The sequence below is a fragment of the Eschscholzia californica genome, unplaced genomic scaffold (assembly GCF_041429995.1).
Source record: "Eschscholzia californica isolate CP2 unplaced genomic scaffold, dmEscCali1.0.p SCAF_6, whole genome shotgun sequence".
In the NCBI taxonomy this organism is placed as follows: Eukaryota; Viridiplantae; Streptophyta; class Magnoliopsida; order Ranunculales; family Papaveraceae; genus Eschscholzia; species Eschscholzia californica.
In genome coordinates, this window is record NW_028238483.1 from 42179087 (window position 1) to 42203606 (window position 24520).

Consider the following 24520-nt stretch of genomic DNA (forward strand, 5'->3'; position numbering starts at 1 on the left):
TTCAAACCTTACTTCCATGTGTTCCCCAAAATTTGGGATCCAAATACATGAGGAATTCTAGGGTTTCTGAGGACCCATTTGTTTTTTTTCTTCTTTAGGCATTTAGGCCAACTTGGTGAATTGTGGAATTGTTGAAATCTGAATTAATTTGGGGAAAAACAGATTTGCATGAGGCATGTATGCACTTGAAATCTTAATTAATTAGAATCAAATTTTATTAGCATGTGTTTGATTAGTGATGTCTGATTAATCTTCATTACTCAATTCGATTTTGAAGATGTTTAGTTTTGACGTTTGCAATGGTTATGTAATCAAGAAAAGAAAAAACTGTTACGTTATGATTCAGGGACGTTTAGAAGTAACGGGTAATAAAAAACGGGTAGGGTAGGGAGATGTACAGGTGGAGGAGGTGTGGGGTGAGATAGAATGACAAGAGGCCGGGCGGCGCGGTTATCCGCCGTTACAAATGACTACAAGATCCCACCTTCTCCTCACCTTCCCTCCTTCCTCTTAAAAGTATCCATCCATCAAACCCACAAGGGAACAAGAAGAAAAAGAAACGTCTCTCTCTCTCTCTCTTCATGATCATCATCTTTTTAAAAAAAAAAAATATATAAACGGCGGCATGGGACCTACCCATAAGAGTGATGATGATGATGTCATCTTCATCTTCTACTTCTTAACCCAGCCGTTACGTTTGTCCCCACCGACTTGGCGTGTTGGCTTCTCATTTGTTTTCTTTACACGAGTGGCTCGTTTCTAATTTCTATTCCCCCCCCCCCCTCCTCCTAATCTCTTTAGCTACCTCCTTTGACTTCATCTTACTTCTCCATCTCTTTATTATCAACAAATATAATTTGCTACTACTATTTACTAATTTCTTGTGTATTGTTTTGTTTCTCTGACTCTGCGAATTTTTGTGACACGGAGATTAACATTTTTTTTTGGTTAAGGAGACATGGATATTAACATAATAATGGGTATTCTATAAGAATAAATTAGAAAACATATTTACGTCTTCCTACTTATCACATTTCTTGTTAGTTCGCTATTTTGGACTAGTGGTTCGTAACAAAGCGAGAGGTAAAAGACAACACAATTACACTAACAAGTACAATTCTTTTTCTAATAGGCCAGAACGACACACCACGATCAAATGTGCAATGGCCTCTCAAGATTTTTGTCACTCCTATAAAAAAAAGTGTGAAATAACACGCCACAAGAAGTGAATCGCCATGAAACACGAATTTAATAATTTATACTTTTTGTCTCACGAGACCGTCTGTTGTGAACTACTATTCTCAAGAAATATTGTACATTAACATCTACCCTTGTGAGATAATGAAAAATATAAAGAAAATGTTAAAATAACAAAAGATTTTGTCAAATGAAGTTACCTAACTGATATGAGTTTGACTAAATCTGAGTCGTTGAGAGATAAATATCACAACCACCACATCAGCTAGGTAACTTTTTTTGTCAAAATTTTTTGTGACTGTGGCGCTTCCAAAATATAAAATCCGTCAATGAATTGTAAGTGATCTCATGGAGTCAAGTAGGGGGTTGGGGCAGTATTGTGCTATTATTAGTAAGTAAAATTAGGGTTAGTATTTGGTTTAGGACAATGGGCTGGTTGATCACTTTTGGCCGGCCTCTATATAGAGAGAGAGAGAGAGGGAGAGGGGGTAGCTTAAAACACGCAGGTCCAAATAGAGACAGATTTTATACACGTTTTCAGTTCAGTTTGTCTTTCTTCTTCTTCTTCTTCTTCTTGTTGTTAATTATATCTTGGCTTTGTTTGAATTAATTGTAAAATAAAGCAAGCAAAAGATATACTACTAATATATCCAAACGGACCAAACGTAATCAATTAACACACACAACAAATATAAAGTCTCTTTATTTAGATAAATCCTTTTGATAGATAAACTAGCTAGGTTAGAAAAGATAGAGAAGAGAGAGAGAGAGAGAGAGAGAGAGATCACGAGAGAGAGGAAGGAAGCATAAGAATGAAAGTAGTATAATATACTACTACTACTAGTACTAGTAGTTAGCTAATAGGTAGTGATTAGAATTGGTACTACTACTACTACTACGCTTATCTCATGTTTGCTTCACGCAATCATCCAAAAACAAAAAAGAGTCACTTCCTTTCTCATCATCCCTTGCCTTTAAAGATTTCTTCTTCTTCACCATCAACACCATCACCACCAATTCTTACCCTAGCTAATAATATAAACAAAACTTCAATTCTTCATTACTAAACAAACCCTAATCCAAACCAAACATACCTACCACCCTACCCCCCCATTCAAATACACTACTATTTTCATCCTCCTGCCACTTTAATTAATCTTCTCTCTTTCATATACCCTCTCTTTATCTCTCTCTATAGCTAGACAAAAATGAGTGGGAACCCATGTAGTAGTAGTAGTAGTAGTGGTGGTGGTGGTGGAGGAGGGGGGCCATGTGGTGCATGCAAGTTTTTGAGAAGGAAATGTGTGAATGGTTGTATATTTGCACCATATTTTGATGCAGAACAAGGAGCTGCACATTTTGCAGCTGTCCATAAAGTATTTGGTGCAAGTAATGTCTCTAAGCTTTTACTTCATATACCAATTCATAGACGTCTTGATGCTGTTGTTACCATCTGTTATGAAGCTCAAGCTCGTCTTCGTGATCCTGTTTATGGTTGTGTCGCTCACATCTTCGCTCTACAACAACAGGTAACCACCCCATATACATGCCCCTTAATGGACTACTTTTTTTTTTCTTTACACAGGAAGATTCGTACTCTAATCTTTTCAGGACATAGACATATATGTTACTAACCATCTATATATATATATATACTGGTTTGCAACAAAAAAAACCCCAATACACTAGTAAATTCTCGAGTAACTATTGCCAAACTTCAAAATTTTGAACAATTATAAGAAAATGAGTAGAAATCCCTAATAGGATAATAGGTCGGTGTCGAATATCCCACTCTAGATCTCGATACTCAGACTGACGAGTTCCGACTCAAACTAATGATGTTGGAGTAGATACGAGTTAATGATTTAGATCCTCAAGAGATTTGATTGTGTTTTGTTTGAGTGTTCTGCCTTATACCGTAAAAATTTGTAAACAATTATTATCTCGAGTTGAAAATGTGACTCTATTACAAATCCAAATAATGTTGGTAAATCTTAACATGACACTGGGCTAAAAAATATTATTGTAGGATTGAAATGTGATGTCGAGTCTTGAAGTCATGGCATCCACAACTCAGTACTAGAATTGGTGCATGATGAGACTGTGACCATAAGTCTTTTCCCATACCTGGTTACTTGTGTCTTTAGCTAGCTAGTTGTGATGTTTAGTAATGGGTTACTTGATTAGCTGCGTGACTTTGTGAAATATGATGAGATTTGTCAGATTAAGTTAGGGCTTGTTTTCTTATCCATTAAATCTTGCATACACTACTCCAATTTTTGTGGTTTTTCATATTTATCACTTTTAGTTTGAAAAATGTTAAGAAAAAAGAAGGCAGACTTTAGATAAATTTTATGTGGTCTGTTGTGATTAGTGTTTCTCATGATTCCAGTCCACTGAATCACAAATAAAGACAAACCACATAAAAATTCTGTGTAGAATCTGCCCTATTTTCTTGTTCTTTAGCATCACTTTTTTTTTTTTTGTTACCGTTCACTTCATATGTTCTTAGTTTACTGGAAAGAATAAAAGAAATACAAAATTTCGCATGCAACCGATAACAAATTTAGTCAGATTTCCCTTAAAAGAAACAAACACTGAAGTTGGAAAGAATAAAAACACCCCTAAGCCCTAAGTTGGTAACTAACTAGAGTTTGTGATTTTTGTTACTTAGGTGGTGAATCTACAAGCAGAATTATCATACTTACAAGCGCACCTCACAACCCTTGAACTACCATCTCCACCACCACCCCCTCCGGCACTTATTCCACCACCGCCTCTCTCAATAGCAGACCTACCATCGGCATCTGGAATGCCTACTAGCTTCGATTTATCGGCTCTTTTCGACCCTCTAGGCCAACCACCATGGTCACTACAACAACAACAACCAAGACAAGCAGACCAACTTCGACAGTTCACTGGAGGCAGAAACTTCCTTGAAAATCCCTCACCAGGAGGAAACGGCGATCTTCAAGCACTGGCTCGGGAACTTCTTCACCGACATGGGCCATCGACAATGTCAGCACTTTCAGGGGAGCAACCAACTCCACAACCACCAGCACCACCATCTCTCTCTAAAAGATAATCAACTCATCTTGGTATATCAAACTAACTCGGATGCAATGGAAGTCATACGAAAACTAATTTACTCTGTTATGTTCTTTTTTTGGACTTTATTTCTTCGCATATGGGTCACGGGTAACAGTAACAGTTTCGGTTCGCTAAACTTTCTTACAGTGGGATGTAATTTTTTTTCCTTCATCAAATAACTTGTATCGATCTAATTTCGTTCATTTTCATTTACTCACATGACACATTATACTTGAAGAATCACTGGAGAAATGGCGAACAATTTGAAATTGCATAATTTGATTTCATAAGACCATTTTCAAGTAATAAAAAAGGAATACATGATAACAGAATTATGTTTTTCTATTGTCACATGACTACAGAGACAAAAGGAAAATTTTGGGTACTCACAGATGAGAAATTTCGATAATTTGACACGGGTCGGGTCAAAGATGCCAATTCCGTCGGCTTAACCAGAGAATTTTTAGGCAAAAACTCCAATTTTTCTTCGCAAGAGAAAATGGGCCAAACGAACTGGAATGCAGCTGCAGTTCTTCTGGTCATACGTGTTTCCATGTTTCCTGCATCGTTGAAATGTGAGAAACTAGAAAGCGGGTCTTCTGCATGCAACTTGTTTGGCTGAGTATTCCCTCAAAACAAGCTCGACTTCCTCTACGACTCCTAACCGACGAAACCATCCAACTAGAACATCAGAAGCTTCTTCGGCAACCAAAATACCATCTTTCTCTAATTCAATCAAAAGTTCCAAAGCCAAATTAAGCTTGTTTTCTTTCTCATAAGCAGATAACATTATTGCTATGCATTTATCACTAGGCTTTAATCCAGCAGTTCTCATATTTTCAAACACGGAACGAACACCATTACTCTCACCTGCAACTAAGTAAGTGTTCATTAGGAGAGCACAAAACTTAGCGTCAGGAGAAATCCCAGCAAATTGAATCGAATCGAACACCCTTTGAGCTCCTTTAGTATCACCAATCGTGGAATAACTTCTTAGAAGTGCTTTATAAACTTCTTTTCCGGCGTATATATCTTGGGCTTCCATTTCAATCAGTAAACTTTCTCCTCGTATAGGCATTCCCGCTCTAATATAAGCCATTATCATCGACCCATAAGATCGTTTATCTAACGGCAAACCTAGCAATTTTATTTCTTCGAATGTTTCTTCAGCTAGTTGCAGATTTCCATCTTTACTATACATGTGAACCAGAACTGTTAGAGTTACCTGATCACAGATGAAGCCTCTCTGTTTCATGGCTTTGAAAGCATTTTCAGCATCAACTAAGCAACTTTTCTTAGCATAACCATCAATTAGCTTTGTGTAGTCTCGAACATGGGCCTCGAATGATTCTTCTAGAAGTGCGAATTCGATTACCTAACAAATGCGCGAAAAACAATAGGAAACAAATAATCAGTCTATGGGGTAGGATAAATGTTATCTGCAAAACAAATGATTCCATGATTTCACAACTCAATATTAGTTAGTTCAAGATAGTTTATACGTGGTACTAGTCACGAATTCCACCGAGGACTACTATTCCCGAGGATCGTATCAAGAATAGAAGTTAGGATGTGTAACTTTTACGTGTGTGATTCTTCTTCCACGGACCAGGATCTTTTTAATAAGACGGGCATTTGCTAAGTGTCATATCTAGAAATAACTTGTATTGTCGTTGTCGCTTCTAACTTCATTTTTCCATTTCACTTAGATTGCAAACTTATGAACCTAGTAGGAACATATAGGAAGGAAAAGATAAAGAGTAGGGCAATGTGAATACATTTCTTGCAAGCAATTACATCCATGATGGAAAAATCAGAACCCCTCAAAAAACAAAAGAGATAGTCAATTCAGCAAGAGAACACGACCCTCAAGTAGACATCAAAGACAACATAGATTAACAAATTGAGGAAATCAGTAGAAACAAAATCAACTAACAAAACCAATAATTTCAGATATAAGATCTTCGAGAAACATATGATCCTCAAGCTTTAAAGTATTCTCTGTTAAGACATAAACTCGCTCACTAAACAACCACCCAAACTATATAAAGGAACATCTTTTTATTCGCTCCTCTTGTTGGGCTTATAACTTTGAACTAGTATTGATGAAAAGGACATGGAACTAGTACTAACAAATTTGTACTTAGCTTACGTGAATTCGGCGCGATATTTTGAAAACTTATAGTTCTAAATATAGCTAAAAGTATTCACACCATTTCATAGGTTATGTATTTGAAGATAAACATTTGGTGATCTCACTAGATTCTATTGTGTCCAAGATTAAGTTTTGATTTTGCTCTACATTCTTTCAACTAATCACAACAAATGTATTTCTCAATAAACTTCAACTAATCAATAAAAAGTAAGCAAAAAAAAAAAAAAACTGAAGTAAAACTAGGGTTAGTAAAAAAAGAAGAAGAAATCCACCTGAAAGAGCAAAGGGTGATCCAATTTGGTCAATTCCTTAAGAACAGAAAGCCAATCAGCTCTTCTTGGCTTCATAATCTTAACCCATGAATCCAATAACTGATTCAAATCTGTTTCTTGATTATTAAAACAAACAATCTGTTTCATCAAAGCTTTACATCTTTTAGTCATCTTCAAAGGGAGTTTAGAAATTGCTTGATTTTGGGCATCAGTTATATCTGTTCCAATTTCAACCCATCTCAACTTTTTTACCTCTTGTTCTTCTTTCTCTCTCTTAAAACCAACTCCTGTATTAACAATTGTTGATGGTAAAACAGATGATTTAATGGGAATATAGGATTTGAGAGTGGAATTGAATCGTGGGTAGTGATTGGAAATGTTGAAAGAAGAGAACGGGTAGGAGGAGTAAGAAGATAACATGTTAGAAGCAGACAAGTTCATTTTTTGGTGCAAAATGATGCTTCAAGAACATACATCATCAGTTACTGATTATTTTGGATGTAAAATTCCAAGGCAAATATTGTCAAAATGATAATTTAACCAAACCCTAGATATAGAAGAAATTAGAATCTATATAATAAAGGCCAGCGCTTTGTAAAAGCTAAATAGTTTCCGGGGTGTGGAGACTTAGTAAAAAATTAGTCAATTTTGTTTGACAATTTTATTTTATAAATTGGGGGAAAAATAAAAAAATCTCCACCTCACCTCTCTCTCCACCTCACCTCATCAATCAAATGTTACGAAATTTATTTTATTTTTATTGAGAGAGAAAGATTTTTTATTAGTTATTATTTTTTGTTTCTTTTCTCTTAAATTAGTTATTATTTTATTGAGAGAGAGATTTTAATTTCTTTTTTTAACTCTTGAAATTTATTTTGTTTTTTTTTTCTTAAATTAGTTATTTTATTTCTAAGAAGGAAAGGATTATTGTTTTTTAAATATGTAATTTTATTTCTGCGAAATACTATATTTTAAATTTTGAGAAGGGCTTCTAGACAATATCCTTTATTAAAGAAGGATGTTTGTCCCAGTCATCGTTTTCCCCTCTGTTTTATTATATAGATGTTTGGGTGGTGTAGTCGGTTTTAACGCTAGTCTCAGACACTAGAGGTCCCCGGTTTGAAATCGGGCTCAAACACTTTTTTTCTTTGATGTCTTTTTAATGGAACTTCACGCTAGGGCTGGGAAAAAAGTCCGCAAACCCGAAACCCAGCACGGTTACTCGAATCCGTTAGAGCTACCCGCAACTCAAAGGCGGGTTTAGCCCGACCGACTCGATGAAATCAACGGGTCGGGTACGGGTTTTGAAGTGCTACCCGGCATCACGCACGAGACCGACCGATAATTTTTACCCGACATAACCCGCTTAATAATGTCATCCATTTATACGATAATACCTATGTACATTATATATATGCTTGCTTATATGTATTTATGTATGCATGTATAACATATATATATATATATATATATTTTTTTTTAAGTATTTGAAGTCTATAATATATATATATACATATATTGTTGTCCTACTGCGGAGTGCCCTTGACACAACATTGTTAAGAGAAGCTTAATTAAATTTTAGTTTCGATACCATCGAAATAGAAATATTTTGGTCATTTCGACCGAGATATTTTGAAACTTTGGTGAAAACCCGACACTTGACCGCCCGATACTCGAGAAACCCGAAAAGTTTGACGGACTTGGACGTGTTTTGGACACTAGGATTTGTTAAATGACCCACCCGATTAAACCCGAATGGACAGAGAGTTTCAAAGCCCGACCGACCCGACCCGATGAGTGACATGAACCCGACCCGGACCGATTCCCACCCATACTTCAGTCTAACCAGAACCAAAGTTGATAGATGGATTCCCTAGTGTACCCCCGGACAAGGGCATTTTGATCTTTTCACAGCTTTTTGTCAGATTGAAAGGACCAAAATACACTTGTCCTGTGTGTGTGTGTGTGTGTGTCTGTGTGGGGTGGGGGGGGGGGGGGGGGGTTTCACCAGCGAATATAGCCCATGGAGTCCCCAAAAAATGCAAGTCAAAATAATTAAATATTGATTTATTTTGAAAGTTTTCTTGTTTACTTAGAGAAATATGGGACTCCATTACACTTCCAAAGAAAATAAGAAAAGGAAGAAAAAAGTTTGCTCCAACAACACAAAGATTATCCATATGAAGACCTTCGACAATCTTCAGGTGCCCATGAGAGTCTATTTGTAGCCAAATTATACTCCATCCGGTTATTGATTTGATGCCTTGCTCCTATCAGAGAAAACTCTATTTCATCTGAAGAATATAATGCAAGGCAGTGATAGTCTTGATGGGCATCGTAATAGAACACATTTGTTGGTACCACTTTAAGATCGGCTGGCCCGTCAAAGTGAAATGTAAGGGTTGGAAGATCTGTGTATCCTCTATTTAACCTAAAACACATGTTTAAAGTTTGACCCGGGTTCGGAATGAGAGTGAAATGCCCCCTTAAGTATGTTTTTATAACATCAACGACACGTCTAAACGCGTCAGGAGGTATGTGAGAAGTAGCAGTTCCCGAATCGATAACAACTCCTCCCGATCCATCTGGTTTTGGTGCGAAATACCCAGGACTAAAAAAACATCTGCGGTTACCTACACTGATATCTAATAGGTTCAAACCGTAAGCATCTGCAAGATTTGGAAAAGGAACAAATTGTGTGGATTGGACATTTGATCCTTCTAACTTGTAGTCGTTACCGAAACTTAAGAAACTATGAGTCCCTGCAGGTGCGTTTTCATCAACTAAACAGTATGAAAATCGTCTCTGAGCTTCATTTCCCACCTGTGATATTAAAGAGAGTTCTCCTTTATCCATACCTAAAATACCATCAATATTACCTCCAAACGTCATTCCCCTATTATCTGTGCTGCAACCAAAGGCAATATTATTTAAAGATTTGACCGAACGTTGCGAATCAAATTTGAGAGTTTCAGTAGCTAGATAACCTCCAGTCCTCCCTGATACATACTCAAGGTCATATACGCATCGGTTGTCTTTGCATGTGAAATTTGGTGGCAGATAATTATTAGGGTTACAAGGTAGAGTTCTAAATGTATTTGATCTACTTGGATCAAAGGTTGGTGTATTCTGAGGAAAACAATTGGGAGCACAAGGTACACACTGGGTCCAAATTAGACCACTACCTGTATCAAGTAGTAAGTGGTAAGGTTTATAATAACCAATGCCTACTTGAACTAAATAAAGGAAGGCATCATGAAGTACAGGAGGACGAATTAGACCAAAATTAGAATAATTTGAAACACCAGCAATTTTGGTATGCAAATAGAGAAGACGCGATTTGGAGAACTGAAAGAATCGTTCGAATTTTTCTGAGCTGGTGAGATTACCAGGGTAAAGAGGAGACTCTGGGGAGTCTCTATGAATGAGTTTGAAGCTGAAACCTTTTGAGAGGCTGCCAGCAGCAGTACTGGTCATGAATTGAGATTGATGGGAAAGAAAGCAGCAAAGGATAAGAAAATAAGCTAGAGATGATAATTTTACTAAAAGAGCCATGGCTATGTTTATGATCCAAGTACTTGGCTACATCACATATTTATAGTCAAGATGGTGGAATCTCAATTTGTATAAATGGTAGGAAATCAACAATTAGATATAGGATTAAATATCAAAATCCATTTGGTATAACAAAATGGAATCATAAGGATTTGGCATCAGATCCATATTAAATGAAATACATGAATGTTAAAAGAATTACTTTGTCACTAACCATAAGATTTTCTTATTAATAAACTTTTTTTGTATTATTTTCATTCTAAATATATGTTAAAACTGTTCCAACTATAGCAAAGACAAACAAATTTTTTCTAAACTTTGTATTGGTAAAAAAACCAATCAATTTTTTCTATTCTTCAGCTCCCCGTAGTGTTGTTATAGTTAGTTGTTAGGGTTAATTTTATTTAAGCTCCTAATTATGATAAACTGGTCTTCAATTGTGTCACGACTTTCATTTTGGCCCCCAATTATGTTAGTGCTTCTGATTACCCAAATTTCTTTAATAAACTTTCCTTTTTTTCTCTCATTAAATTTCTTTAATTACAATTCTTTTTCGGACATAAAGAAAAGTTTCTGGGGCATAAGGACTTAATCAATCAAGATTGACTTACGGGGCATATTTATTTTTTGGCTCAAAAATTTACTAAGTTACCCCCTTATCTCCATCTTCCCCTCACCTTAACCCCCAAAATTCCGGCTGCCATTTTCATCTTTCTCCCCCTCGTCTCTGGGGCCGAACTCTTCCTTGTTGTCATTGGGTTTGGGTAGCTGTACTTTCACTTTCGAGGCGAGGATCTCTAGGATTTCCTCTCTCCCCTTTGTCAGGGGGGTATAAGTGGTGAAATCTGGTCTTGATCTCCTGCTCCGGTCCCGTTCCCTAGGAATCCTTACCTATTCACTTTCCTTTTTTCTGGATGGCTCTCCTTCGTACGGGATGTTGGCCACCTCTTTCATTCTTCGGTAATTTTCTTCCCTCTTTATGAACTGCTGGACTCTTTCTACCAGTTCTGGTAGCGTGTCTGGTTCTCGACTCGAGATGTCGCGTATGATATCGTCTTGTCTAAGACATCTCTTCAGAGCTGCAAAAGCGACCTTTGGTTCCAGGTCGGGGATTTGTACCATGAGGTTACGGAACCTCTGCCAGTAGTTCGTGAGAGTCTCGCTTTTCCTCTGGACCACATCGAACAGCTCGTCGGTTTTTCTTTTAATCGTGGTGCTGCCACGGAAAGCATCACAAAAAGCTTGAGCGAGTTCCTCGAAGGATCTTATGGACCCGGGGGCCAGTGCCTTAGTACTAAGCCTGTGCTGGTCCTTTGAGGATGGTGGTGAACACCACGCACCATACGTTCTTATTGGTTGTGTAAAGGTTCATCGCAGAGGTGTAGTTATTGATGAACAGATCTGGGTCTTCCAAGCCGTAGTAGTGTTCGAGAGCCGGACACTTAAAGTTCTTAGGCTTTTCCGACTCGAGTATCTCTCGGCTGAGGGGAGGCTGATGGATTACTGCTCTTCCCGTTAGTTTTTTTTCTCTCTCTCTCTCGAGTTAGCTCCGCTATCTGATGTATAAGTATTTCGCAGATGGTCGGGTCGTCCGTGCATCCTTCGTCGACCCCCCGCGCTTAGGGATGTACGTTATGTTTGGGTCCAGTACCCCAACTTCGTCCAGTATGGTTTTCATGTGCATCTGATAGCCAGGCCGTAGCTCCATTGCTCCGGATGAAAACACGCCGCCCGGTGAGAAGAGCTTCGGGCCTGCATCCTGATTGCCTCCTTTCGTTCCTCCTGTGCTATCCCTTTCCTGGCGGTTTCGGCCTTACGGAGGCTTTCTTGTAATCGCTTTACCTCTTCTTCTCTTCGTGTCCCATCAGCCTTGAGCTGCGCGAGTTCGGCTAACAACTCGACTGCGTTGGGATCCTATTCTGGGAGCCGCGGGGAGTGTGTTCCTCTGAGGACATGCTTGCCTGAAGGGCTGAGGGAAACAGTTAGTTTTGTAATTGGAAAGAGGGTTCGGGTTACCGAATTCAATGATTTTGCTGGAGAGATCCCCTCCTTCTAGCGCCAAATGCTGATGTCAAAAAATGGCCTTCCGTTATATCAGCATTAAAAAGGGAGTTGATGCATGACAACCTCCGTTATGATGGTATATTCTGTTATGAGAGGTGAGATTCCTCTGATTAGTCCTGCTTCCAGCTCTGGTTCTCTGCTACGTTGCTCATGTTCCTCCTTGCTTCTTGCTCCTCGTTCTTGCTTCTTGCTCATTGCTTCTTCCTCCCCGTTCCTTGCTCCAACTCAGGTTTCCCGTCTTCCAGCTCCTGTTCCAGCTCCTTTTGCTATCTCCAAGCTCCTGTTCGTCGATTCCCGAGGGGAAAAACCTACAAAGGGTTCGAAAATCGCTCCAACGCTTAAGACAGTCAGGGTGCTCTTTGCAGTAAAAGAATGAATGTTGATTGATCCTTTTGGGATAAAAGACGATGTTCTAAGATGTTTTCTTAGATTCGGGAAGTCTCCTCCAGATCCAAGATGTCCTGTGGAAGACGATGTGGGGGACCTTTTATAGGCTTAAGAGGCGGCGGTCTTTGCCGTTTGAGGGAAAGTTTTCCTTTGCGTTTATCTCGGATTCGGGATATGTGAAAGTTCCTAAGTTTAAGGATCTTTCATAGTTATCCTGCCGATGTGATAGATCTTCTGGGAGAAGTTTCCTCCCTTAGACACGTGGAATCCAAACTTGCTTAAACGTCAAGATCTGTAACCGACTGGGATCTTTAAGGTATTTCGGGATTGAGTCGGTAAGTTGCTAGTGTGCTTCTGCCTCCCAGTTCTGGATGTAAGGCATCGACCGAACCTACGTGGACCCCCCTCATTCCTTTAGAGACCCCAGGGTTGATCTGCTCATGCTGGAGGTGTAACATGGTTGGTTTCCTCTAGCCGACCTCCCAGTTAGGAGAGTACGTAGCGGATCGTCAAGAGTTCAGCGTCCGGCTGCCTTAAGCCGGGTTGACGCGTTGGACTTCAGGTATGATATTGACTCTTCAGACGTTAGTCAACGTCTGGACATTTTATGCATCATCACCACTGATATCTCCTAGGATTATAGTTTATGTAGCCACTAAACCCTAATCCCACCGCCTCACCGACTCTCTCTTTCTAAATCCGAAATACACATGGATACATTAACACTAATAACTGACATAAGCGTAGTTCCGCATTCCAGCTCTGTCTCGGAGATCAGCTCTGCCTCAGAGCCCTGCTTCCATATCAGCACTGTCTTAGCAATCAGCTTCGTTAACGAGTCTAAAATTTCGCGCTGAAACCGCTTGTAAACGGGTTGACGAGTCGTAAACCGGATTCGATATCAACCCATATTCAAGACACTTTCAAAAATAACCACCCAATCTAAACTAATAATGAAAGAGGTTTGAAACCCAATAAAGTGAAAGTGGCTTAAAACCCAATAACAATAAAGAAGCCTATAGCCCGACAAACTTATTACGTTTTTTATACCTTTAATAATGGAACTTCAATAACTGTAGATTCCACTTTCTCTGAAAATCGAACCTCGAACCTCTGAGAGTTTTAAACTTTTTGTAAATGTATTTTAATAGAAGTGTCTACTTCACTTGGCTAAAGAGGTGGATCTCATAATTTGGTTGGTTATTTTTGTAACTAGGCAACTGACTTTCCATGGAGCATTAACACTATTACCTAAGTATTTGTAATGAGGCGACACATGAGCTACACCTATTTAGTTGTCTAAAAGAAAAAACTCAGATGGGATTGAACTGAGTTACCCCCAATTGTATTTTGAATACTACTCCATGATTTAATTACTATCTTGTTTAACCACAATTATGTTTATCATTTTGTTACGAATACTGGTTTTAATATGCATATTTTGTTTCTTAAGCTTTCAAAAAATCTAGCTTAGCAAGTCATACTAACTAAATATTGATTCATTTCGAAATTTTATTCCTTTACTAAGAAACATATGGGACCCCATTATTCTTGGAAAGGAAATAAGAAAAGAAAGAAAAAGTGTGCTCAAACAACACAAAGATCATCCCTATTAGGACCTTCGACAATCCTCAGGCGCCCATGAGAGTCTATTTGTAGCTAAATTATACTCCATCCGGTAGTTGATTTGATGTCTTGCTCCTATTAGAGAAAACTTTGCCTTTGAAGAAAGGAGTGTAAGGCAGTGATAGTTTTCTCGATCATAGTAAAAAAACGCATTTGTTGATGCCACTTTAAGATCGGCTGGCCCGTCAAAGTGAAACGTAAGGCTTGGAAGATCGGTATATCCTCTATTTAACCTAAAACACATGCCTAATTTTTGACCCGGCTTCGAAATGAGAGTAAACTGTCCCCTTAAGTATGTTTTTACAAGATCGGTGACACGTCTATGCGCGTTAGGAGGAATTTGAGAAATAGCAGCTCCTGAATCGATAATAACTCCTCCTGTTCCATCTGGTTTCAGTGTGAAATCTCCAGGATTGAGAAAGCACCTATAGTTTCCTACACTAATATCTAATAGTCTCACACTGTAGGCATCCGCATTACTTGGAATAGTAACAAATGGCGTGGATTGAACCTTTGATCCTTTTAACTTGTAGTCTTTACCAAAACTTAAGAAACTTTGGCCGGGTGCGTCTTTATCAACTAAACAATATGAAAATCGTCGTTGAGCTTCATTTCCCATTTGTGATATTAAAGAGAGTTCTCCTTTATTCATACCTAAAATACCATCAATATCACCTTGAAACATTGTCATCCCCCTGTTATCTATGCTGCAACCTATGATTTTATTATTTAAATAATCGAACGAACGTTTAGAATCAAATTTGAATGTTTCAGTAGCTAGATAACCTTCAGACCTCCCTGTTAAGTACTGAAGTGCATATTCACATCGGTTGTTTTTCCATGTGAATTTTGGTGGCCGACAATTAGCGTTAAAAGGTAGAGTTCTAAATGTCCTTGATCTAGATGGATCAAAAGTTGGTGTATTCTGAGGAAAACAATTTGGCACACAAGGTTTACATTGTGTCCAAATCATGTCACTACCTGTGTCAAGTACTAAGTGGTAAGGTTTATAATAACCAATACCTACTTGAACTAGATAAAGGAAGGTACTTGAAACTACTGGAGGACAGATGAGAGCAAGATCAGAATAATTTAAAGGACCATAAATTTTAGAATGCAAATAGAGAAGACGCGATTCGGAGAACTCGACGAGTCGTTCGAGTTCTTCTGAGCTGGTGAGATTACCAGGGTAAAGAGGAGACTCCGGGGAGTCTCTATGAATGAGTTTGAAGCTGAAACCTTCTCTGGAGCTGCCAACAACATTACTGGTTATGAATTGAGATTGATGGGAGAGAAAGCAAAGGATAAGAAAATAACCTAGAGATGATAATTTTGCTAAAGGAGCCATGGCTATGTTTATGATTAAGGTATTTAGGTACATCACATATTTATAGTCCAAAATGGAAGGAAATCAGCAACTAGATATAGGATTATCAAAATCCATTTGGTGTATGACAAAATGAGAATCATAAGGATTTGACATAGTTTCCATTTTAAATGAAATGCATAAATGTTAAAAATTACATTTTTCACCAACAATAAGATTTACTAATTGATATAGAATTTTGGTATTGTTTTCATTCAAATGTATGTACCACTCTACCAAAATTTAACAAAGAGAAACTTAGTCAAATTTTCATTTAAATTTTGTTCGCTCATAAGAAACAATTATTTTTTAAATGACCCATTAGTTTATAACCATTTTCATTCCTGACCTCTTAATTTCTCGAAAATACCCGTATGACCCTCTTGTAGTTTTCAATAGTGGTCAATGTATGAATAATCAAATGTATTATGTGGACAAAAATATTATGCGGGCAAATGAAAAAATTGAAAATTTTATACGGACACCAATTTTTAGGGCGACATTACTCTAATATATTCCACTAATGCCCTCTAAACATTAGAGTTTTTTATTTTTATTTTAAGTCATCCCCCCTTTTTCTTCATCTATAAACCCTAGGCAACTTCTTCTTCATTACCAACAAAGAAATTTGTAGAGAGACAATCGGGCATCTTGATCCTTCTACTCGAAAACTCACTGCACTTACTGAGTTATTCATTGTTCAAGGTGGAATAATTGGTTCATTGCCTTAAACCCTAGGTCAGTTAAAAAATCTTAGGTTTTTTGTTATAGGTAAGAACTTCATTTCAGGTTTGATTCCTAAGTCGCTTTCAGAAATTCCAAATCTTCAAACCCTAGATAAGTTACAATCAATTAAACGGTAAAAAAATCTTAGGTTTCTTGCTACTGATATAAAAATCCGAAGGCAAAGGTTATCAAATATCCTAGGTAGGGATTTGATCAAGATTATATAAAAATTTCTGTGCGGTGTAGTCGGTTATCACGCTAGTTTCACACGCTAGAGGTACCATAACAAGATTTTGTTTATGGTTTTGTTACGACTAATACTGATTTTAATATGCATATTTTATTTCTTAAGCTTTCAAAAGTTTAAGTTAGCAAGTCATACTAATTAAATATTGATTTATTTCGAAAATTATCTTCCTTTACTTAGAAACATATGGGACCCCATTATACTTTGAAACAAAATACGAAAAGGAAGAAAAAATGTGCTCCAACAACACAAAGATCATCCACATTAGGACCTTCGACAATCCTCAGGCGCCCATGAGAGTCTATTTGTAGCTAAATTATACTCCATCCGATTGTTGATTTGATGTCTTGCTCCTATCAGAGAAAACTTTACCTCTGAAGAAACGAGTGTAAGGCAGTGAAAGTCTTCGCGATCATCGTAAAAAAATGCATTCGTTGATGCCACTTTAAGATCGGCTGGCCCGTCAAAGTGAAACGTAAGGCTTGGAAGATCGGTATATCCTCTATTTAACCTAAAACACATGCCTAACTTTTGACCCGGCTTCGAAATGACAGTAAATTGTCCCCTTAAGTATGTTCTTACAAGATCGGTGACACGTCTATACGCTTTAGGAGGAATTCGAGAAATAACAGCTCCTGAATCGATAATAACTCCTCCTGTTCCATCTGGTTTCAGGGCAAAATCCCTAGGATTTAAAAAACACCTGTAGTTGCCTACACTAATATCTAATAGCCCCACACCGTACACATACGGATTATTTGGAATAGTAACGAATGGTGTGGATTGAACATTTGATCCTTTTAACTTGTAGTCGTTACCAAAACTTAAGAAACTTTGGCCGGGTGCGTCCTTATCAACTAAACAGTATGAAAATCGTTGTTGAGCTTCATTTCCCATTTGTGATATTAAAGAGAGTTCTCCTTTATTCATAGCTAAAACACCATCAATATCACCTCCAAATAATGATGACGACATAGCGCTGTTATTAAAGCTGCAACCGAAGACTCTATTATTTAAAGATTCGACTGAACGTTTGGAATCAAATTTGAATGTTTCAGTAGCTAGATAACCTTCAGACCTCCCGGTTAAGTACTGATGTGCATATTCACATCGGTTGTTTTTCCATGTGAATTTTGGTGCCCGACAAGCGGTACGAGGTAGAATTCTAAAAGTATTTGATCTACTTGGATCAAAGGTTGGTTTATTTTGGGGAAAACAATCGGGCTCACAAGGTTTACATTGTGTCCAAATTAGGTCACTACCTGTATCAAGTATTAAGTGGTAAGGTTTATAATAACCAATACCTACTTGAACTAGATATAGGAAGGTATCTGAAACTACTGGAGGACAGATGAGAGCAAGATTTGAATAATTTGAAGGAGCAACAATTTTAGAATGCAAATAGAGAAGACGCGCTTCGGAAAACTCGACGAGTCGTTCGAGTTCTTCCGAACTGGTGAGATTACCCGGGTAGAGAGGAGACTCTGGGGAGTCTCTATGAATGAGTTTGAAGCTGAAACCTTCTCTGGAGCTGCCAACAACATTACTGGTTATGAATTGAGATTGATGGGAGAAAAAGCAAAGGATAAGAAAATAAGGTAGAGATGATAATTTTGCTAATGGAGCCATAGTTATGTTTATGATTATAAGATACTTACTTAGGTACACCACATATTTATAGTTCAAATGGTAGAATCCTTGTTTGTATAAATGCTAGCAAATCAGCAATTAGATATAGAATTAAATATCAAAATCCATTTGATGTATAACAAAATAAGAATCATAAGGATTTGACATGATTTCCATTTTAAATGAAATGCATAAATGTTAAAAATTACATTTTCAGCAAATATAAGATTTACTAATTAATATAGAATTTTGGTATTGTTTTCATTCTAAATGTATGTACCACTCTACCAAAATTTAACGCAGAGAAACTTTGTCAAATTTTCATTTAAATTTTGTTCGCTCAAAAGAAAAGGATTATTTTTCAAATGACCAATTAGTTTATAACCAACTTCATTCCTGACCTCTTAATTTTTAGAGAATACCCATATGACTCTCTTTTGTAGTTTTCAATAGGAAGAATTGGTGAAAGGTCCAAAAAACGCTGGGTTAATGAGGTATTGCCCCACTCCAAACCTAAAATGAGAGGGAACTCCAAAATGTCAGATTAACCTGACATTCTTTTTAATACCTATCTTGCACATGGACGGTACACTAAGCCTTCCCTCTGTTTAATTAGCCGACTGATTGGATATGCATTAAATGTAATCACATCCGGACGTCCAAATCTTCCAAATTAGATTTCTTCCCTTATAATCCCGCGCCATATCTCTTTCTGTCTGAAATATTCTTCTTTCTCTCTCTACAAATCTTCATTATCTCTTTCCCTCTGAAATCTTCATTATCTCTGAAATATTCTTCTTTCTCTCTGAAATATTCATTATTTCTTTCTCTCTCTACAAAAGATTGTTGAACCAGAAAAGTCTATCTCTCTATAAATTTTGGTTGAAATCTCTCCCTCTGTCTTTCCGGTGCCAAAAATTTTGTGTGAAAATTTCAATTCCCGCCGGGTGTTATTCATCAGTTTACTTGTAATGGGTGATTGGATTTCGGTGTTTAGGGTTTAGAGTTTAGAGGGTTTAGGGTGAAGTCAGAAACTTTCCCTTTGTGTCTTTTCCTTTGATTATCATCTCCTCATCTCTCCCCCATTTTCCCTCTCTCTCTAAAAGATTGATAAAGCAGAAAACTCTTTCTCTATAAATTTTGGCTGAAATCTCCCTCTCCATCTTTCGGATGACAAAACTTTTGTGTGAAATTTTCAATTCCCGCCAGGTATTATTCATCTGTTAACTTCCAATCTTTCTTCATATATATATATATATATATATATATATATATTAACAATCCACAAAGGTTTACAGGTTCCCTCACTTGCAAGAGTCATTGAAGATTAACAACAAAGCGGCTTTGAAGAATAAAGAAAATTCTCCGGGGAATAAATTCTCGAGGGAATCCAGATTTTTTTGAAAATTTTCCGGGGAATAAATTTTTATGGGGAATACAGAATACATTTTTTTGAAAGTTCTCCTCCATCTCATCTGTTCTCTCTGCCACTTCATCTTCTCGACACCTCATCATCTTCTCCCACGAAAGTCGCCGGCCCGTCATTTTTCCGGCGACCTTCAAACATAAAAAAAATTCTTTTCTTTCTCCTCTCTCTCTCTAATTTTTTTTTACTTACCTCTCTCACTCTAGAATTGTTCTAGAGAGAGAGAGGTCTGTTCGGGTGAGTCACTAACATTTATATAATCTGTTAACTTATGAACTTCTTTTTCAAGAATTTCACTTAAAGCACCACAAGCTTCTGATTCCACGGCTTGTAAATCATCCCAATCCTCACAATCTTGCATAAATTCAGCAAGTGATGCAAGATAATCACCACAATGCTCCACACTGATAAAATCTTCGCCATCTTCTCCTGCAATACAAATCAAATAAGATTAGTTAGGGTTTAATGAAATGATCTTGAAAGGATTCGGTTTAGGGTTTAATGGAAGAATTTTGAAAGGAAGGATTGGATTAGGGTTTAATGGAAGAATTTTGAAAGAAATGATTGGATTAGGGGTTTTTACCGTAGAGGAGAACAAGACGACCTAAGCATTTCTTGGAAGAATCTTCATCGAAACCAAAATCTAGGGCTAAACTCAGAAGCCGAGCTTTCTCTACGTCAAGATTTCGCCCTCCCATTTCCTTTGCTAATTTTCCCGCTCAATTTCATAAAACCCCGCCAACTGAACTTTGCTTGGAGACTCGTTCCTTTTATAAGGGGATCATTTTAACACGAATTGACTAGAACAAAGTCTGTTCGTGATGACACGAACAAACCTCTCTCTCTAGATCTGTTCTAGAAAGAGAGGTAAGAAAAAAAATTTTAAGAGAGAGAGAGGAGAGAGAAAATAATTTTTTTTAATGTTTGAAGGTCGCCGGCCGGAAAATTGGTCGGCTGACGACTTTCGCCGGAGAAGATGATGAGGTGTCAAGAAGATGAAGTGGCAGAGAGAGGTGATGAGATGGAGGAGCCTTTTTTATAGCATCTTCTAAAATTAGAAGCCCCTTAGCAATAAAAAGAAACATAAAAAGTCAATCTTATTTGACTAGTTTTAAGAAAAGTCTTTATTCTCCGGAGAATTATCTTTATTCTCCAAAGCCGCTGCCTTATTTTAAGAGTCCAAAATAATTTTGTTTAAACACAGTTGAAGGTTTTCCCATTTTAATGTTTCATAACTTTGTCTTCCTTAAACACTTTGTCTTCTACAGAAACTTTTGGACTGTACAGAAACATTTGGACTCAACTAAAATAATTTTGAACATAATCTGAAGTATTTATTCTCCATAAAAGTAGGTTGGAACATTGATATTTTGTTTGAGACCATAGTTTTTATTTTTATAAAAAAACTTTTCTTTCATTGCTTTTTCATATGGATAGAGATTTCTTTCATGTCTACACAGATTATGGATCACCAACATTTGTATTTCTCAATTATAACATGTTTTGTTTACTACTAGGTATCTCTCGCGCTCTGCGGGCGCGGTCAGTCCCGTCAGGCTTACGCCAGTCGTGGTTAAGAACCTCCACAACACAAGCACAACGTTTTTTAACATTCACTCGGGTGCATGTAACACGATGTCTACTTTAAATCTTCGTCTGACATCACTTAGAATGAGCCCAAACCTAGGCGTGCTAGCACTATATGACGAAACACAGGCACCACAGTGCTAGCACGTCTAGGTTTCGGCTTAGTCTAGGTGACGTCAGACGAAGATTTAAAGTGGACATCGTGTTACATGCACCCGAGTGAATGTTAAACACGTTGTGCTTGTGTTGTGGAGGTTCTTAACCACGACTGGCGTAAGCCCGACGGGATTGACGGCACCCGCAAGGCGCGGGAGATACCTAGTTAATAGTAAAATGACTAAGCCAAAATCACCTTGCATTAGAAAAGAAATTATAGATTTAAGATCCAATATTACAGGCCTCTCTAAAATGAAGTAGCATAAAATTGAGAATATATTGTAAATCTTAAAATATTTTGAACATTCATTTGTGCCCAACGTAAATAAGACAATGAATCTAGACCGTCAAACTCAAATCCAGTCGCTTTTAATCTAGACCGTTAAAGCTCAAATATCCATATGAATTGAACTTGAACCTCTACATCTCGAACTCTACCTTTCTGTTCTTAATCACGTGACGATCTCTATCTTCAATCTATTTTTATTTCAAAGCATCGGGTATTTGGTACAGATAGCATTTGCTTCCTGCCTGCAGGTAGTGTTTTTTCTATACCTTGTGGTTTGTGCTTGAATCTACTTTAAGAAATGTTTATGAGAGAGTATAGTGGATGGTTCTTTTAGTTTTTGGGTTACTCATACTTTCCTTGCTTTTTATCTTTTTCGAACAAAATATGTCGAAACGCAATACATTATTTTATTTTTTTAGGAATCTCTATTGAGTTCATTATGAAATTCAGACCTCGGTAGTTGTTGAAAAAAAACTATGAGTTTCAAATCCAAACCATAAAAAAAATCGCATTAGCATACTTTCCTTACTTTTTATCCTTCTTGAATAAAATATGTCAAAATGCAATAATATCGTATGCAGAAAATAGTCAATAATAGCCACGCCAACCATGTGAGTGAACAGAAAAAATATGTTGTAACACTTTGGATGAAGAGCTATCAAATTCTTCTTTGGTCTTCGACAAAGTTTCAACATCGTTCATTCGAATCTAGTTGCACTAAAATGTGGGAACTTCTCTATTTTCTAACACAAAGTTCATCTTCTCCATTAATCATTTTTTCTATATCTCCTTGTCTCCTTGAAAACAAAATTAACAACTTTAAAATTCTGACAATAATATCGTATGCAAAAAATAGTCAATAATAGCCACGCCAAACATGTGAGTGAACATAAAAAATATGTTTTCTGTGAAGAAAAAAAAGATTTATCGAACAAAGTAAATCAGTAGAAGCAATGAAATAGAAAGAAATTGAATCAAAGAGAACCGAGAATATTAAAACTTTAAAAGAAAAAAATACTTTCCTGTAAAATTAAACCTAACATTAACTAGCAAACCTCATTCATTATGAACAACAAAAAATAAGTTTCTTGCAAAGAGGAAAGAGATTAGATAAAAATAAGATGACTCACACATGAGGAAGAAATAAACAGAAAAAATGACATTACCTGCAAAACAAAAACGTAAGATCAAAAAAAGAAGATGAGACTAAATTAACAATCAACAATATTAAATGATGATCGATGACCAAAAAAAAGTAAAAGAGAAACAAAACTTGAAAATCAAAACTGAAATTTTAAAGCACAGTCAAGATTTATACCCCTTCAAGTATATATATTTAGATGTTAACCTACATGTTATTTTTGAAAAAAAATGAGGGTATAAAATAATGTGGTAGTTTTGATAACAAATAAACAACTAAATCATGTTTGGAGGCTTCTAAAACGATGGTTTGGATTCACAAACGAAGATTGCACGGTCAAGATTTATAGACAATGTTTATGACATGACATAAAAACCTTGCTGATTTGTTATATAGATAGTTGTACCTTCTCATATGCATAACAAGCTTGTAACAATATGCAGTATGAATAGAGATTTGTTTCGAAATGATTCAACCGATATATCAGTGTATCTGGGAACATTGCTCGAACACACCCTCATTGGTGAGACATAAAACACCATTTTTTTATGCATTGCTTATTGTTTGTTTGTTTGACACACACCGATGAAGCGTGAACTATTCAATTTCTGATAAACATAAAGTTGTACTCTACATTTTTTAGTGGTTGGGAAACATAAAGGTGTTCTGTACATACAAATGTTTTATTTGTTTTAGTAACATATAATTTGACTTTGTGTTTGCAGGATGCAACGAGAACTTTCCAGTTCTAGCTCGACAAGAAGGATTCAACTTGATCGGATTCGACAGAGTAAACTTGTAGCTTTAATGGTGCTTAGTATATGTTGTACGAGTATTCTAAATCAGATTAATTATTTGTCCAACACACATCAATGAACCGTAAACTATTCGGTTTAGTAAACATAAAGTTGTACTCTGCATTTTTAAGTGTTTGGGACACATAATGGTATAAGTCTTTCTTAGTACATGAAATCTTGCTCCCCAAATGAAACATTTGGTATACATATTATTTGAAAGTGCATTTCTGGTTGTAATAGAGGATTCTCTTTTAAACCCAATTTTCCTCCATGTACACAACTTTCTTCCCTGTACACAAACATATTTCCTATATACAAATCTATTTCCTAAACATTTCTGCTTGTAGTAGGACCAGTTAGAATGTAACACAAGTATGTTACACATAATTGATTGTAGTATCAAATTTTCTGTACACAAATCTATTTGTTAAACATTTCTTATGTATTGAAAATTAAAAATGTACATTTGGTATACATATTATTCAAGTCCATAAGAATGTAAGTTTGTCTTTCTTAGTATATAATATCTTGTTCCCTCTAAACCCGACTTTCTTAGTATATAATATCTTGTTATACATATTATTTAAAAGTGCATCTCTGGATGTAGTAGAGGATTCTCCTCTAAACCCAACTTTCTTCCCTGTACACACTTTTTTTTCTTGTACATAAATATGTTTTTTGTACACAAATTTATTTCTTGTACTCAAATCAATTTCCTGAACATTTCTGATTGTAGTCTCTGTCCCAAATATATCTTATGCGAATGTACTTGTCGTTATCAAACGTTACCTTAGATAATGTTTTGTACAT

General features: G+C 36.7%; 5 protein-coding genes across 5 annotated transcripts; 1 reads left to right on the forward strand and 4 right to left on the reverse strand.

Moving 5' to 3' along the window:
• Positions 1–1919: 1919 nt before the first annotated feature.
• Positions 1920–4490, forward strand: LOC147535133 (LOB domain-containing protein 30-like). The gene is made up of 2 exons (XM_086649214.1): positions 1920–2726; positions 3872–4490. Exons 1-2 carry the CDS (start codon positions 2406–2408, stop codon positions 4280–4282), a joined length of 732 nt encoding a protein of 243 aa, XP_086505340.1. The 5' UTR covers positions 1920–2405; the 3' UTR covers positions 4283–4490.
• A 59-nt stretch (positions 4491–4549) lies between these two features.
• Positions 4550–7263, reverse strand: LOC147535134 (Tetratricopeptide repeat (TPR)-like superfamily protein). Its single transcript, XM_086649212.1, has 2 exons — positions 6715–7263; positions 4550–5662 (listed from the first exon to the last, which is right to left on the reverse strand). Exons 1-2 carry the CDS (start codon positions 7153–7155, stop codon positions 4871–4873), a joined length of 1233 nt encoding a protein of 410 aa, XP_086505338.1. The 5' UTR covers positions 7156–7263; the 3' UTR covers positions 4550–4870.
• Positions 7264–8886: 1623 nt separating this feature from the next.
• Positions 8887–10269, reverse strand: LOC147535135 (aspartic proteinase CDR1-like). The gene has a single exon (XM_086650168.1). It carries the CDS (start codon positions 10267–10269, stop codon positions 8887–8889), a length of 1383 nt encoding a protein of 460 aa, XP_086506294.1.
• Positions 10270–14332: 4063 nt separating this feature from the next.
• Positions 14333–15694, reverse strand: LOC147535136 (aspartic proteinase CDR1-like). Its single transcript, XM_086650170.1, has one exon. The coding sequence runs from the start codon at positions 15692–15694 to the stop codon at positions 14333–14335; it is 1362 nt and encodes a 453-aa protein (XP_086506296.1).
• A 1255-nt stretch (positions 15695–16949) lies between these two features.
• LOC147535137 (aspartic proteinase CDR1-like) lies at positions 16950–20438 on the reverse strand. The gene is made up of 3 exons (XM_086650171.1): positions 20324–20438; positions 19991–20169; positions 16950–18398 (listed from the first exon to the last, which is right to left on the reverse strand). Exons 1-3 carry the CDS (start codon positions 20436–20438, stop codon positions 16950–16952), a joined length of 1743 nt encoding a protein of 580 aa, XP_086506297.1.
• Positions 20439–24520: the final 4082 nt, after the last annotated feature.

Coding starts and splice junctions, on each gene's coding strand:
- LOC147535133 (XM_086649214.1), top strand. CDS start 2,406: ATGAGTGGGAACCCATGTAGTAGTAGTAGTAGTAGTGGTGGTGGTGGT. Junction 2,727..3,871: donor TCTTCGCTCTACAACAACAG/GTAACCACCCCA, acceptor TTTGTTACTTAG/GTGGTGAATCTACAAGCAGA.
- LOC147535134 (XM_086649212.1), bottom strand. CDS start 7,155: ATGAACTTGTCTGCTTCTAACATGTTATCTTCTTACTCCTCCTACCCG. Junction 5,663..6,714: donor ATCACCCTTTGCTCTTTCAG/GTGGATTTCTTC, acceptor CGCATTTGTTAG/GTAATCGAATTCGCACTTCT.
- LOC147535135 (XM_086650168.1), bottom strand. CDS start 10,269: ATGGCTCTTTTAGTAAAATTATCATCTCTAGCTTATTTTCTTATCCTT.
- LOC147535136 (XM_086650170.1), bottom strand. CDS start 15,694: ATGGCTCCTTTAGCAAAATTATCATCTCTAGGTTATTTTCTTATCCTT.
- LOC147535137 (XM_086650171.1), bottom strand. CDS start 20,438: ATGGGAGGGCGAAATCTTGACGTAGAGAAAGCTCGGCTTCTGAGTTTA. Junction 20,170..20,323: donor TCGTCTTGTTCTCCTCTACG/GTAAAAACCCCT, acceptor TTTGTATTGCAG/GAGAAGATGGCGAAGATTTT. Junction 18,399..19,990: donor AGTTAACAGATTATATAAAT/GTTAGTGACTCA, acceptor CTGATTTGCTAG/CATTTATACAAACAAGGATT.